General features: G+C 44.2%; 2 protein-coding genes across 3 annotated transcripts in view; one reads left to right on the top strand and one right to left on the bottom strand.

Annotated features, from left to right (window-relative positions):
* Positions 1-925, top strand: part of LOC116979786 (gamma-secretase subunit Aph-1b-like) — a 48,597-nt gene extending 47,672 nt beyond the window's left edge. For both annotated transcript variants that reach the window (XM_033031601.1, XM_033031591.1), the window contains one exon: positions 378-925. In XM_033031601.1, the coding sequence (XP_032887492.1) occupies positions 378-394 (17 nt within the window). In that variant the 3' untranslated portion in view covers positions 395-925. The remainder of the gene's footprint in view (positions 1-377) is intronic.
* A 7,821-nt stretch (positions 926-8,746) lies between these two features.
* Positions 8,747-15,524, bottom strand: part of ca9 (carbonic anhydrase 9) — an 88,350-nt gene continuing 81,572 nt past the window's right edge. Inside the window, exons 12-13 of the mRNA XM_033031579.1 lie at positions 12,996-13,086; positions 8,747-10,586 (exon numbers count right to left, since the gene is read on the bottom strand). Coding sequence (XP_032887470.1) covers positions 10,526-10,586; positions 12,996-13,086 — 152 coding nt within the window. The 3' untranslated portion in view covers positions 8,747-10,525. The remainder of the gene's footprint in view (positions 10,587-12,995; positions 13,087-15,524) is intronic.

The raw sequence follows: 15,524 nt of genomic DNA, 5'->3' as shown, positions 1-15,524 counted from the left end.
TGAAATGTTTTCAATTGAAGATTTAAAAAAAATGGAATGAAGGCCACAATTGTACAACATTTTCTAGATAGATTGTGGGGACCATTTTCATGTAATGGTTATTATTACTCTTGCAGTTGGCCAGTTAGCTTTATTGGCATTGCTATAGAGAACAACAATCTCAGAGGAATGTGTTATCCATCACACTTTGTGCAAAGCGCTATCCATCACTATAGTAAATAAGTTGAAATCTTTTATAGTAATATTGCTGAACCTGTGAGACTAGTACATTAGTGGAACCGTTAACAAATGTGATATTAAGTAGTTGTTCAACACGAGAAAAAAAATAATATACTTTTGCAGTGTCTTACCAATTTTACCTTTCTTGTTCACCCTAGGTAAGTCAAATAAATAATACTGCTGCACATGCTGGCTCCAAATTGAAACAGATACCACTTTTCCACACCGAGATCTTGCCAGAAATTGCTGGAATACTAACAGAAGCCTTGAACACAGATGAAGCAATACCACAATAAATGATACTAACAGGGAACAGTTTAAAACATCATTCACCTATTTGACTGATTGTGGGACTGCCTGCACACATGCATGCATGTGTGCAACAGAACATTTTTACAGAACAAAAAAGTTTGCAATTACCAAGCATTGTGCCATGATTGGGAAAGGGGCATTTTAGGTATTGCGGGAACTCATGGGCTATTGCTTCTTATTACTTAGAAATGTGATTCTTAAATAACCTGGAAATGTAATCTCTATAAGATTTATTAATCCAGTGCTCTGTACACCAGGTTAAATGTACAATGTGTATTATGGACTTGAATTGTTCATATACTGGGATTTTCTTACAGCTTTCAAATCATTTTTTTGACATTATCATGAGACATGTTTGTCAACACATTCAAATAATAAAGTCTGGTTAGGAAAATGTTGTACTTTGAGTATACTTTGGTTGTATTAACATTATTTGGTCTATTAAGGTATTTGAACTATCTAATTATTGTATAGAAAATATAACTCCAATGACTAATCCAGACGCTGCTAGAGCCCTGGTAGTTTGAATCTTGTGATTCGGCTGCATGACCGTGCACAAGTCATAGAATCGTACAGCATAACAATAGCATTCAGCTGTTCTGCTTATGCTATCCAGAAATACCCATCTGTACTTACCCCATTCACCAGCCTTTGGTCCATAGACTACGATGTCTTGACTATTCATTCAGATCTTCTTAAATGTCATTTACAACTTTAGGAACCGTGCTGGGCATTTGAATAGAAACACCAATTGGCAACCTTGCTTAGGTTCATCACAGTTTTTTGTTCTGGTCCATGTATGCTTTGTGTTGCTGGAGGTTCAGATGTCTGATGCACACAACTAGGTTCAAGAATAGCTACTTTTCTACAAGCATCATAGAATAAGCGTAGAAAATAGGTGCAGGAGGAGGCCACTTGGCCCTTTGAGCCTGCACCGCCATGAAATCCAGGGCCGGCCTTAAGCCAATTGGACCGATTGCTCCCAATTGGGCCCCGCGCCTAAGGGGGCCCCGCGCTAATTTTCCGTATTTTGTATGGAAGTACGAATTTGGTTGTTAAATAAAGATTTTTTTTTGAAAATCATTTGCCTTGTTTAAAACGAACATGGATAAAAACTGCTGCACTGGCCATCAAACAAAAACGATTTGTTAACTACCACTGTTAGCACTTGTTAACAGCCAGTAGTTAACATGTAGTTATACAATGTGTCATCAATGCATCGATCCACATTCCTCAGCAAATGTAATTGTGTTTTGACCAAGTATTAATGATGCCGCGTTCCTTTGAATATAATTCACGGGACTCCCGTGAATTTTATTCAAAGGAATGCGGTGTCATTAATACATGGTCAAAACACAATTACATTTACTGAGGAATGTAGATCGATGTATTGATGTATTGTTGACACATTGCGAATTTCTTAAAACTCACTGTCATGATTGGGGGCTCCGGACCACGAGCACGGGCTTCTTCTTGGTGTGCAGGTAAAGTAATTCACCTACCGACCCACGTTGTGTCTCTCTGTCTTTCGCTCTCTCCCTCCCTCTCCAGCTCCCCATCTCGCCTCTCTCTCTCTCTCGCTCTCTCACTCCCTCGCTCTCACCCTGTTGCCTTGGCATTCCCGGAATCATTTGACGTTTTGCGGTGATGGTTGCATCAGTGGTTCCTTTCTGTTTGGGGGGGTGGGGGAAGTCCTGGCCCGTGGCCGTTCCTGGTCCGTTCCTTCCGCGGGTGCCGCCTTGCCCGCTGAGTTCCTCCAGCACTCTGTGTTTTTTTGTTTGGCTCTGGTGTTGAAGGTGGACACAGGAGGCTGTGGTGGCTCAGAGGCTCTGGGGAGATGGTTGCGTTTCTGGTCGAGACCCTTCTTTAGACAATCACAAGTACGCTCACCGACGAGAGTTCAGTTCAGTCTGATGAAGGGTCTTCTCTCCAGACTCCAGAAGGGTCTTCTGTCCAATTTCCCTTGAAAACCATGGCTCTTCCCAATTATTACTTTCCTTTCAACTGAACAGGGACATAAAGATTCTGTACTCTTAAAATGTCACCTTAAAATGTCCTCCATTTCTCTACTACATCCTTCCCATAAAACAAAATGTCCCAATTCACTCCTTTTAAATCCTTTCGCATCTCCTCAAAGTTAGCCTTTCTCCAATCATAAACCACAACCCTTGGTCCAGTTCTGACCTTCTCCATAATTATATTGAAACTAATGGTATTATGAATACTGGACACATACCTCCATCACCTGACCTTATACATTTTGGTTTCACCATGTAGAAATTACAGCAGTGTTTATACATAGTTCCCCCCCATTTCAGGGCACCATAATGTTTGGGACAAATGGCTTCACAGGTAATTGCACAGGAGTGTTTAAATGCCTCCTTAATGCAGGTATAAGAGAGCTCTCAGCACCTAGTCTTTCCATCACCTTTGAAAACTTTTATTGCTGTTTATCAACATGAGGACCAAAGTTGTGCCAATGAAAGTCAAAGAAGCCATTATGAGACTGAGAAACAAGAATAAAACTGTTGGAGACAGCAGCCAAACCGCAAAATCAACTGCTTGGAACATCATTAAGAAGAAAGAGAGCACTGGTGAGCTTACTAATCGCAAAGGGACTGACAGGCCAAGGAAGACCTCCACAGCTGATGACTGAAGAATTCTCTCTATAATAAAGAAAAATCCCCAAACACCTGTCCGCCAGATCAGAAACACTCTTCAGGAATCAGGTGTGGATTGACCACTGTCCGCAGAAGACTTCATGAACAGAAATACAGAGGCTACTCTGCAAGATGCAAACCACTGGTTAGCCGCAAAAATAGAATGCCAGATTACAGTTTACTTAAGTACTTAAAGAGCAACTACAGTTACATAGAAACATAGAAAATAGGTGCAGGAGTAGGCCATTCGGCCCTTCTGGAAAAAGATCTTGTGGAAAGATGAGACGAAGATTAACTTATATCAGAGTGATGGCAAGAGTAAAGTATGGGGGAGAGAAGGAACGGCCCAAGATCCTAAACATACCACCTCATCTGTGAAGCACGGTGGTGGGGATGTTATGGCCTGGGAATGTAAAGCTCCTGAAGATACTGGCTCACTTATCTTCATTGATGATTCAATTGCTGATGGTAGTGGCATAATGAATTCTGAAGTGTAAATCCTATCTGCTCAAGTTCAAACAAATGCCACAAAACACATTGGCCGGCGGTTCATTCTACAGCAAGACAATGATCCCAAACATACTGCTAAAGCAACAAAGGACTTGCCAGCCCACCAGCTGTGAGAGAGTGAACTGCCAGCCCACCAGCCGTGAGTGAGTGAACTGCCAGCCCACCAGCCGTGAGTGAGTGAACTGCCAGCCCACCAGCCGTGAGTGAGTGAACTGCCAGCCCACCAGCCGTGAGTGAGTGAACTGCCAGCCCACCAGCCGTGACTGTACTGCCAGCCCACCAGCCGTGATTGACTGAACTGTGAGTCTACCAGCCGTGACTAACTGAACTGTGAGTTGAAGAATTCATTTGGCCCATAATGTCCATACTAGCCCTCTGGGAATCAGACCCTTCGGCCCACAATGCCCATACTAGCCCTCTGGAAACCAGTCTCGGTGTGTATCGGTTTCCTCCCACATTCCAAAGACATGCAGGTTTGTAGATCGATTGGCTTCTGAAAATTGTCCCTAGTGTAGAATGGAACTAGTGTACGGGTGATTGCAGGTCGGCATAGATTTGGCGGGACAAAGGACGTTTTTTCATGCTGTATCTCAAAAACTAAAACTGACTAATGTCACATTGGATTTATAACCGGTGCTTCAAACTAGTCATATAAAAGTAATAGTTAACATTTGTGAAGATTATCATATTCCACTTGCTACTGAAACCCTGTCAGTAACTGAATGCAGTATGAATTTAATAAGATATCTTACGCCTCTCTGTTTTCAGCAGGCAAGGATACCATAACAACTCTCCTCCAATATCGCCTCCTCTGCACTTGCAAGCTGCAAGATGCGTAGAAGGCCCTTGCCAGTATTTCCATCTCCCTGGTGACCTGTGTGTTCTCTTCCCCTTCAAGTAAAAGAGAATCATGTGTTAATGAGAGGATATGGATGTATCCAAAGGATGGAGGGCAGTGTTTAATTAGTGTGACAATGAAGGGATAAAAGTGCAAAAGGTTTACTATGAGTGGCCATAGTCATAAGGTCATAGTGGCCATAGTCATAAAGTCATAGTGGCGGCGCGGCTCTGGCTGCAGCGGCTCTCCGGCAGTCCTGTTTGTTTTGTGTTTTTTTGGGTTGTTTATTTTCGTTTGGTTAGTCTAGTTTTGGTTTTTAGTTTCTGTTTTGGGGGGGGGGGGTTGAAACGGGGCTTGCTGTCTCTCCCTGCGGGGGAATGCGACTTTTTTGTCGTATTCCCCTTCTCTGCCTCCGTCTGCGCTGAGGCCTAATGGCGGAGCTGGCGACCTCGAGGCTCAGGAGGCAGGACTCGCACTGAGCTCGCTCTCGTGAGGGCGGCCCGGCTCGGGGCTGGAACAGGGCTTCCGTGAGGGGCTGTGACGCTCCCATGAGGACGGCCGGCCCGAGAAAGGAACGGTGCTCCCGTCGGAGTGGCCGAGCTCGGGGAGGTACGGCGTTCCCAGCCCGAGGGAGGAGCGGCGCCCAGTCGGGGCGGCCCAGCCCGAGGGAGGAGCGGCGCCCGGTCGGGGCGGCCCAGCCCGAGGGAGGAGCGGCGCCCGGTCGGGGCGGCCCAGCCCGAGGGAGGAGCGGCGCCCAGTCGGGGCGGCCCAGCCCGAGGGAGGAGCGGCGCCCATGTCGGGGCGGCCCAGCCCGAGGGAGGAGCGGCGCCCAGTCGGGGCGGCCCAGCCCGAGGGAGGAGCGGCGCCCATGTTGGGGCGGCCCAGCCCGAGGGAGGAGCGGCGCCCAGTCGGGGCGGCCTGGCGCGAGGCTGAGACGGTAACGGTACTCACGTGAGGGCGGTCCGGCTCGGGGCTGGAACGGTGCTCCAGTGGCTGGGACGGTGTTCTGGCGGCGGTGGCCCGAGTCCGGGGTTCGGCCGCGGGCCAGCGGCTGCGTCAGCAGGACTGGTGGGCGGCAGCTTCGACCACACCGGGCCACGGTGTTTGAGCCGCGGGACAGTTGTAACATCGCCCGGGGGGTATCGCCTCAGCGCAGAGGGAGAAGAGGAGGGAAGAGACTGGAGACCTAAGACTTTTGCCTCCATCACAGTGAGGAGATGTTGGGTGGACTCACTGTGGTGGATGTTAATATGTGTTTATTGTTGTTTTTTATTGTATTGTATTGTATGTATGACTGCTTCAATTTCGTTCAGACTTCGGTCTGAATGACAATAAAAGGTAATCTAATCTAATCTAATCTAATAAAATCATGAGTGATAGGAACAAAATTAGGCCATTCAGCCCATCATCTACGTCATTCAACCATGGCTGACCTATCTCTCCCTCCTAACCCCTTTCTCCTGCCTTCTCCCCATAACCCAACACCCAGACTAATCAAGAATCAATCTATCTCTGCCTTAGCCTCTACAGCCTTCTGTGGCAAAGAACTCCACAGATTCACCATGGCTGGCTAGATACACATATAGATAGGGAGGTGCATGGATTTGCAACTACCATTCCTGTCCTGTCAGGTAATGGATCTGTAATTTTCATTGACTCCACCAGCATTGGTCAGATATGACAAAGAGAATGTTAACTTCATTTTTCCACAAATGCTGCCTGACTGCTATAGTTCAACAGTCACTGAAAGTAAACATGCAGGTACAGCAGGCAGTGAAGAAAGTTAATAGCATGTTGGCCTTCATAATGAGAGGATTTGACTATAGGTGTAAAGAGGTTCTTCTGCAGTTGTACAGGGCCCTGGTAAGACCAGATCTGGAGTCTTGCGAGCAGTTTTGGTCTCCTAATTTGAGGAAGGAGGCCGTGCAGCGTAGGTTCACAAGGTAAATTCCCGGGATGGTGGAACTTGTGGGGCGTATCACTGATGGGGATGAGTCAGGGTACAGAAGAGAGATCGAGCAACTGTCCATATGGTGCCAGCGCAATAACCTGGCCCTCAACACCAGCAAAACCAAGGAACTGATTGTGGACTTTGGAAGGAGTAGGAGGGGGACCCACAGCCCCATTTATATCAACGGGTCGATGGTTGAAAGGGTCAAGAACTTCAAATTCCTGGGCGTGCACATCTCTGAAGATCTTTCCTGGTCCGAGAACACTAACGCAATTATCAAAAAAGCTCATCAGCGCCTCTACTTCCTAAGAAGATTACGGAGAGTCGGATTGTCAAGGAAGACTCTCTCTAACTTCTACAGGTGCACAGTCGAGAGCATGCTGACCGGTTGTATCGTGGCTTGGTTCGGCAATTTGAGCGCCCTGGAGAGGAAAAGACTACAAAAAGTAGTAAACACTGCCCAGTCCATCATCGGCTCTGACCTTCCTTCCATCGAGGGGATTTATCGCAGTCGCTGCCTCAAAAAGGCTGGCAGTATCATCAAAGACCCACACCATCCTGGCCACACACTCATCTCCCTGCTACCTTCAGGTAGAAGGTACAGGAGCCTGAAGACTGCAACAACCAGGTTCAGGAATAGCTACTTCCCAACAGCCATCAGGCTATTAAACCTGGCTCGGACAAAACTCTGATTATTAGCAACCACTTTCTGTTATTTGCACTACCAGTTTATTTATTCATGTGTGTATATATTTATATCATGGTATATGGACACATTTATCTGTTTTGTAGTAAATGCCTACTATTTTCTGTGTGCTTAAGCAAAGCAAGAATTTCATTGTCCTATACAGGGACACATGACAATAAACTCACTTGAACTTGAACTTGAACTGTCATACGAGGAAAGATTAGAAAGACTGGGCTTGTATTCACTGGAATTTAGAAGGATGAGAGGGAGTAGATGAGAGGGGATAGATAGAGCTCTTAGGGCTAGGAATCAAGGAATATGGAGAGAAGGCAGGCACGGGTTACTGATTGTGGATCCTGCACCTATTTTCTATGTTTCTATGTAACACAATGAGATTTTTTTTTTTACATTCACTCACGAGGGCACTCAGTTTTTTTAATTTAAATTCTCATCTAAAAGACAGTAACTCTGACAGTGTCCTACTTTCATAACTCAGCATTGCTTTAGTATTTTCTGTGCCAACCTCACCTCAGATGGGTTTTTTTCTTAGCCCCCCTTCGGTCGTGGCTGACCATGGCTGTCTCCAGGGTGCTATTCCCTTTATGGAGGATGCCTGTGCATGACTTTATTTAACGTGGGGAGACTGGTGCACAGGCAGCCACCCCCACGGTCCTCGACAGATCTGGGTCAGGATCCAGTGGCATGGAGTGGCAAGACGACCGGAGACCTTTTTTCTGCTGCAGCCTTTATCAGCATTCCCAGTCGTTGTGATGCTCCACTAAGGTCAGCCATCGTCCTCCACCTGTTCCACCGGTGAGGTCTTGGTTGGATTGCTCTTTGTCAAAGACCTCCCCCTCGACCTTACAAGGAGCATAGCTCCACACGGCATCGCTCTCAGGATCTCAGGACGTCACAAGCTTCTCCACCACGACAAGGTGACAATCCACGGATAAGGCCCTTGCCAGTATTTTCCATCTCCCTGGTGACCTGTATCTGCAACCTCAAATGTTTACACACACAGCAAAGTGCGTACTTTACTCTTTTATAGCGTAAAGAGTACTCTTGTGCTCTTTAACATGCGTGAACATGCTCCAACCAGAGGGGGAGTAGGTTACAATGTGCCAGCAAGTTTAGTTTAGAGATAGTGTGGAAGCAGGCCCTTCAGCCCACTGGGTCCGCGCTAACCAGCGATCACCCGTTCATAGTAGTTATATCCTACACTCTAGGGACAATTTACAGATGCCAATTAACCTACAAATCTGTATGTCTTTGGATTTTTCTTCGTGAGAGGAAACCGCAGCACCAGTAGAAAACCCACACGGTCATAGACAGAATGTCCAAACTCTGTGCAGACAGCACCCATTGTCAAGATCGAACCCAGGTCTCTAGCGCCATAAGGCAGCAACTCCACCACTGCACTGCCCTGTGATTTTAATCAGAAATTGAGATTGTGATGGGGGTTCAGCTCAGAAGTTCAGGTGTTTCTCTGCCATGTTAATGACAGCTGCACGGATATTTTTGAGGGGAAGCTTAACCTGCAGGCAAAATAAGTAACAAAGAGGAAGATCTTATTTGTTCAGTACTTTATTCAATGAGTCAATAACATTTCAACAAAAAAAAACCTTTATGTCGAAATTAGAACCATTCCTATGTTCAATTTAGATGCAGTGCTATAAAATATTTTCTTTAATATGCCCCTGCAGGTAAAATCCACACAAAGTAACTAATTGTGGAAGTAATTTCACATATTAGAGAAAGTTAATCCTACTCACATGAATCTTACTGTACACTTGATTCCTGTCCCCAACAGTTTAATGTTTTGTTACCCTTACATTCTTTCGTCTGACACCATGTTGCCAACTACTTCCAACTTTGAATCAACCCCACAATCACTTTGATTTCGGAGATCTCTTTGATCTCATCTCTGAAATCTGATTTAAGAGATTTTAAATCACTTTTACCCCACCAGAATGTTACAGCTTTGGTTTACCCCACCATTGTGTAAAAGCTTCAGCAGTTTTGGTCCCACTCTCCAGATCACCCTCTCTGAAACTTCTTGATTCCCCACCTTCCTGTCCTCTTTCTAAACCAGTGTTTGTGATCAGGCTTGTGATCAATCCCTTTAATCTCATCCTTCTCAGAGTCCATTTCCTTGGCTGGCTGAATTTACAAAATCTATTGAAACTTTATGGCATAAACACCATCGTATATGTAATGCAAATTATTGTAGTATTTCCCTGAAGGCAACATGGCTCAGATTCTTATCTCCTGATTTGAAATTACATTCATCGACGACTTCAAAAAAGCTAATTCAGTTTACACTGTAATAGAAACACCTGCTGTAATAATGCAGTTAAAAGACTTTCGCTGTGTCAGTCTTGCCAATTATCTGTGCATAGGTCAGTACAGATATTTTATGATCTCAGTTCAGAACATAAATAATGGTCTGTGCAAAACCATCGCTCACAACATCACATTTCTCCAGCAAACAGATAGTTCCTGTGGGATCACATGGGAGCACCACTCCTAGTCAGTGAACATGCACGAGCACTCTTCAACCACATTCCTTTACCCACAAACACCAACAATATATAAAGACTTCCCATGTCATTGAGAATTGAATATACATGTAAAATAGAAGAAAAAAAAATCAACATTCAATAATTCACTTAAAGCTGATTAACTACAATACAACTGAACAAAATTGTTTCACATCCTTCTAGTATCTGAAAACTGGGTAACCTCAGTGGAATTGTTTAATTGCAGCATTGCATTGTAGTCCTTAGTGTTGTAGAGGGGCAGAGATGCAGCATAGAGACATGCCTTTGTCCCACTAAGACCCGTGCTGACAATCAAGCCCACTTTTACACTGTTCATTTTATTCTCCCCACATTTCTATCAACTGGTGCCACCCCCATATTCAACCGCGCTTCTACATACTAGGGTCAAACTACACGGACCAGTTTATGTCAATGCAGCCGAGGCACCTTCACGCCAAACACACGGACACAAGCCCACGGGATAGGAAACACCTCATCATAATTGACTTAATGGGGGGGGTGTGGGAAGGCAGATGGACAAGATCTGAACAGCAAACGTGGCTTCAACTGGGACCCGAATTTTTTCGCTTGGCACTTAGATCACAACAAGGTAATGATTCAGCTTCAGCCCAAATGTTCACTTCCTCTTAGTACAGAACAAAATATATATAAAAGCAATTTATAACTGAGCCACATCTGATGACAGCAGAGAATAAATGAATAGTTTCTTCTCTAGAAGTCAATAACTTTTGTTCCATTAACTAGGTTCAGCTCCAGATTTCCAAAAGGCAGTTACTCAGTGTAAGCTCATGCTTCCATTGTATTGGTTGGTTTATAAATCACCTTCTTCCCACTTTCAGTATTTAACCTGGAAAAAAAAAAGAAAACAAAAATGACATTGAAGGGAATTAAGACAGAATTCTGATAGTATTTACAAAGATTGCATGCTCATCATTTTTTTAAATGTGACATCACGCTATGGCTAAGGTCTTCTCTCATTTTCACGAGTGCAATATTTTCCTAATCCTTTCAACAGATTGGTTCATTTTATATTTAAAGGAATCTAGGGTAAATGTTTGTGCAACACTCGGCTTTACAGCCTAGAGTGTGATTGATTTCCGTTTATGATAAATCAGCTTCTGGAAGCAATTCTACTGACGCAGCATTTTCACGGGCGGTAAAGTAGCTGCTTTACAGCACCAGAGACCCAGCTTCGATCCTGACTACAGGCGCTGTCTGTACGGAGTTTGTGTGTTCTTCCCACCACACGTGGGTTTTCTCTGGGATCTCCGGTTTCCTCCCACACTCCAAGGACGTGCAGAATTGTTGGTTAATTGGCATCAGTAAAATAGTCAATTGTCCCTAGTGTGTGTAGGATTGTGTAGGGACCACTGGTCGGCGTTGACTCAGAGGGCCGAAGGGGTATTTCTCTAAACTAAATTGAACTAAACCAGCTAAAATGTCTCTGGTCTCAGAAAGTGGGAACAGCTAACCAAGATCATGCTTCTCATGATCAGTCATACACTGCAGAAACAGGCCCACTGTGACTATACTGATGATCAACTTTCCATCTCAATAGCACTTTGTCACATGTCCCTAGGTACAGTGAAATTAATTTTTTTGCATACCTAGTATACATCTATACTTCTAGTCTTTTGCTTAAACTAATAGAAAACCGAAGCCTGAAGAAGGGTCTCGACCCGAAACATCATCTTTCCCTTTTCTCCAGAGATGCAGCCTGACCTGCTGAGTTACTTAAGCACTTTGTGTCTATCTTTGGACAACTGTACTCTGCATCGTCAAGACAGAATCAGAATAAAATCAGGTAAAAGTTCGGTGATCCTTGCAATAAATATACATTTTCAGAATATAATCCCTAAAATTGTTTCAGTTACAACCTCTGTCTTTCTTCACACTGGCCCATTCAGAGAGTTAGATAGAACTCTTAGGGCTAGCGGAATCAAGGGAATCATTGAATGGCGGTGCTGGCTCGAAGGGTCAAATGGCCTACTGCTGCACCTATTGTCTATGCATCTATGTATCTAATTGTGTGTTTTCCACAAACAGTCAGTCCTGATCTGAAGCCATTCAATCTTTTTGGTGTTTGCAATCTGAGAATTAATTTCAAATCAGGCTTGGAAAATTGTGCTGGTATTGAAGGTTTGTGGCAGTGTTAAATCAAGAAATGTGAATTGCTCCTGTGGATTCTATTTATCCCATCCTGAAATGTCCCTAGCCATGTCCTCCAGAAATGCTGCCTGACCTCCTGTGTTACTCCAGCACTTTGTGTTCTATGTAGAAGCCATGCTTTACATCTGTCCTTGGATTGCCAATGATTTATGATTGTGTTCATATTTAGCATGGTTTCACTGAATTGTATGCAAAATAAGTCATTTCACTGTGTCTCGGTACATGTCACAATTAGGTATCATTGAATCATTTGTGAAATACCCTACATGCACATATTTGAAATACCCTACATCGACAGAGAAGGGCACAGATCTGAGATAACCATGTTCACCTTAATTACTGGGTTCTCTTCAGCAACTCAGGGTATAGTCTATGGATTTAACATTCTTCCAATGAAAGAAGTACCTAATCTCTGGCAATTGCTCCTCCTGGTGCCATTATTGAAATTACAGTTCACACAGTGAACTGAACCCAAATTTGAGTATTATTTTTAAGCTGCTTAGATGTAATTAAATAATGCATGTTTACTGTTGGTAACATCATTTTCAGGAAACTTAACTCATGAGGCTGAGGCTCTTATTTTCTGATCATTGAACTCCTAGGTTATGTTTGCAAATAATTACTTTAGTTTTGGCTCAAGGATAGAATATATATTTCCTGGTGCAGGCAGTCATACCATGAACATTATCACAATGGGGATAAGTTTACTTATGAATTATATAAGCATGTAAATTAGAAACACAGGTATCAACTTGACCCTTCAAGCCTGCTCTGCCATTTAATTAGATCATGACTGATCTGATTACAACCGTCACTCTGCATACCTGCCAACCTGTGGTAACTTTCACCCTTTATTATCAAGAATCAGTCCACCTCTGTATTAGCAATATTCAAAGACATGACTTCCACCACGTTTTGTGGCAGAGAGTTCCAAACATCCTCGGAGAGAAAATGATTCATCTCATTTCTGCCTTTGGGGACTGATGCATTTAACATTAAACGGTTGAACCTATATATTTTATTACATTAGTGTTGGCAGTTTCTACTTACATCTGAGATGGGTAATAAATGTTTTCAAAATTATTACCTTTGATGCTTTCTTTGCCGCAACACATAAACGACAAAGATCAAAGCAGTACATCCAAATAGAATCCCAAATATAATAGCCAATGTATCACCTAATGATGAAAAACAGATATATTTGTTATAGCTCCTGTTTGAGCTTAAGACAATAGACAAAAGACAACAGATAGATAATAGGTGCGGGCGTAGGCCATTTGGCCCTTCGAGCCAATGTGATCATGGCTGATCATCCCTAATCAGTACCCCGTTCCTGCCTTCTCCCCATATCCCCTGACCAAGAGAGCTAAAGAGAATGATGGCGAATTTTCACCATTTACCATTTGGAGCTTAGAATGAAGCATCTCAGCTTTCTGACCCCGAGCAAACTGGACTAGAGCAAGTTGACAGTGTCCAGTTCATAGAAAATTAGAACATAGAACAGTATAACTGAAGAACAGGCCTTTTGGCCCACAATGTCTGTGCCGAACCTGATGCCAAGTCTGAAGAAGTGTTCCGACCCGAAACGTCACCTATTCCTTTTCTCCAGAAATGCTGCCTGACCCGCTGATTTACTCCAGCATTTTTGTGTCTATCTTCAGTATAAACCAGCATCTGCAGTTACTTCTGACACATTCCCTCCATTCCTTGCATTTCCATGTGCCTATCGAAGATTCTGTTTAATGCCACTATTGTATCTGCCTCAACCACCGGTTCCTGCAGCCCATTTCAGGCACTCACCACCTTTTGCATAAAAAACCTTGCCCCACACATCTCCTTTAAAGTCTCACCTTAAAACTACATCCTCTAATATTTGATTTTTCTATCTTGGAAAACAGATTCTGACTGCCAACCCTTTCTACGCCTCTCATCCGATCCAATCTCTCCCTTCCCTTGTGTTCTCAATTTCAGTGCATGTGGAATTATGTTGCAATCAATTCTATTCCATTGAATGAGTATTCCAATGCATTCAATATGTACACCCCTCTACTGTATATACACTTCATTTTATGACATTGGCAGCTCATCCCATTAAGTGTTTAGTCTTGTTATACTGGGTGTGTATGAGCCTGTTTTATTTGTTCATTCCATACCCTTGTGTATAAGCCATCTCTGAAATCCTGACGTCGAGCCCACCATCAGAAAAGCATTAACAACTTGATCCCCATGGATGGAGGTGTAGGGATGGGGTATCAAAACCCCTTCTTATCTTTTGAAGATTGTCTCCACTGCAAGTGTCCTGTGTTCTGTTTCAATAGTATATCTCAGGGGTTGGCAACCTACGGCCCCCGGGCCGAATGCAGCCCGTAATCCGTAATCATCCGTCCCACTGAGCGACCCGAGCAGCAGCAGCTGGGAGCCCCGAGCAGCGCCCGAGCGCTCCGAGCAGCGGCCAAGCTCTGGCTGTACCGCATCCTGCGCAAAGCCGCCGGCACGGCCGCACACCTTCTGTGAAAACGTTTAAGAAAGAACTGCAGATGCTGCAAAAATCAAAGGTAGACAAAAAATACTGGAGAAAGTCAGCGGGTGAGACATGCAAGGAATGCAGGAGGCTGCCTCACCCGCTGAGTTTCTCCAGCATTTTTGTCTACCTTCTGTGAACATGTGATTTGATGCCTGCCATCCAGGATGGGATGTGGGCGGGATCCATGTGTACACATGATAGCTGTGGCCCGCCATCCACTCACAGTCTGCTTCTCGGCCCCTATGCAGAACAAGGTTGCCCACCCCTGCTTTACCTGGATTGGCTCTCATGCTGCTGGATCAGCCATTATTTCAGTGGAAGACAACACTGGAAGGATTGTTACTTCAAACGCCCCAATAAAAACATATTTCCCACCTCTATTTTCTGTGAACGTCAGTGGGAATGTGGTAGAATGGTTCACAAAATTTACTCTGTAATTATCAACTATTCTCTCAACAATTGTATTACTCTGCTCTCACAAACCTGAGTGCTATTTACTTCTTCAAAGAATTCCAGCAAATTTGGCAATCAAGACCTCCCCTTCACAAAGCCATGCTGACCGGCCTATTTTATCAATAACTTCGTACTCTGTAATCTCACCCTTTATAATGGACTCTTACCACCCACCAAAGTCAGACTAACCGGTTCCCACTATTCTGCGTTGCTCCATTTTTGTACAGCGGGGTAATATTGGCAATCTTCCAATCATCTCGGACCGCTCCTGGCTCTAGTGATCCCTGAAATATCACTATCAATGCCTCCACAATCTCTAAAGCCACCTCTTTCAGAACCCTAGGGTGTAGTCCATCAGGTCCTGGTGACTTATCCACCTGCAGCCCTTTCAGTTTCCCAAGCACCTTCTCCCTAGTAATAGCCACTCCACTAACTACCACCCCCTGACACTTGAATTTCAGACATATTGCTGGTGTCTTCCACTGTGAAGACTGATACAAAAAAGGTATTGCTCTGCCATTTCTTTATTCCCCATTATCACTTCTCCTGCATTATTCTCCAGTGGTCCAACATCCACTCTTGCCTCTTTCTTGCTCTTTATATAACTGTAGACACTCTTGCTATCCTCTTTTATATTAT

This window comes from Amblyraja radiata, chromosome 1 (assembly GCF_010909765.2).
Source record: "Amblyraja radiata isolate CabotCenter1 chromosome 1, sAmbRad1.1.pri, whole genome shotgun sequence".
In the NCBI taxonomy this organism is placed as follows: Eukaryota; Metazoa; Chordata; class Chondrichthyes; order Rajiformes; family Rajidae; genus Amblyraja; species Amblyraja radiata.
This window is presented reverse-complemented; position numbering and strand designations above follow the sequence as displayed.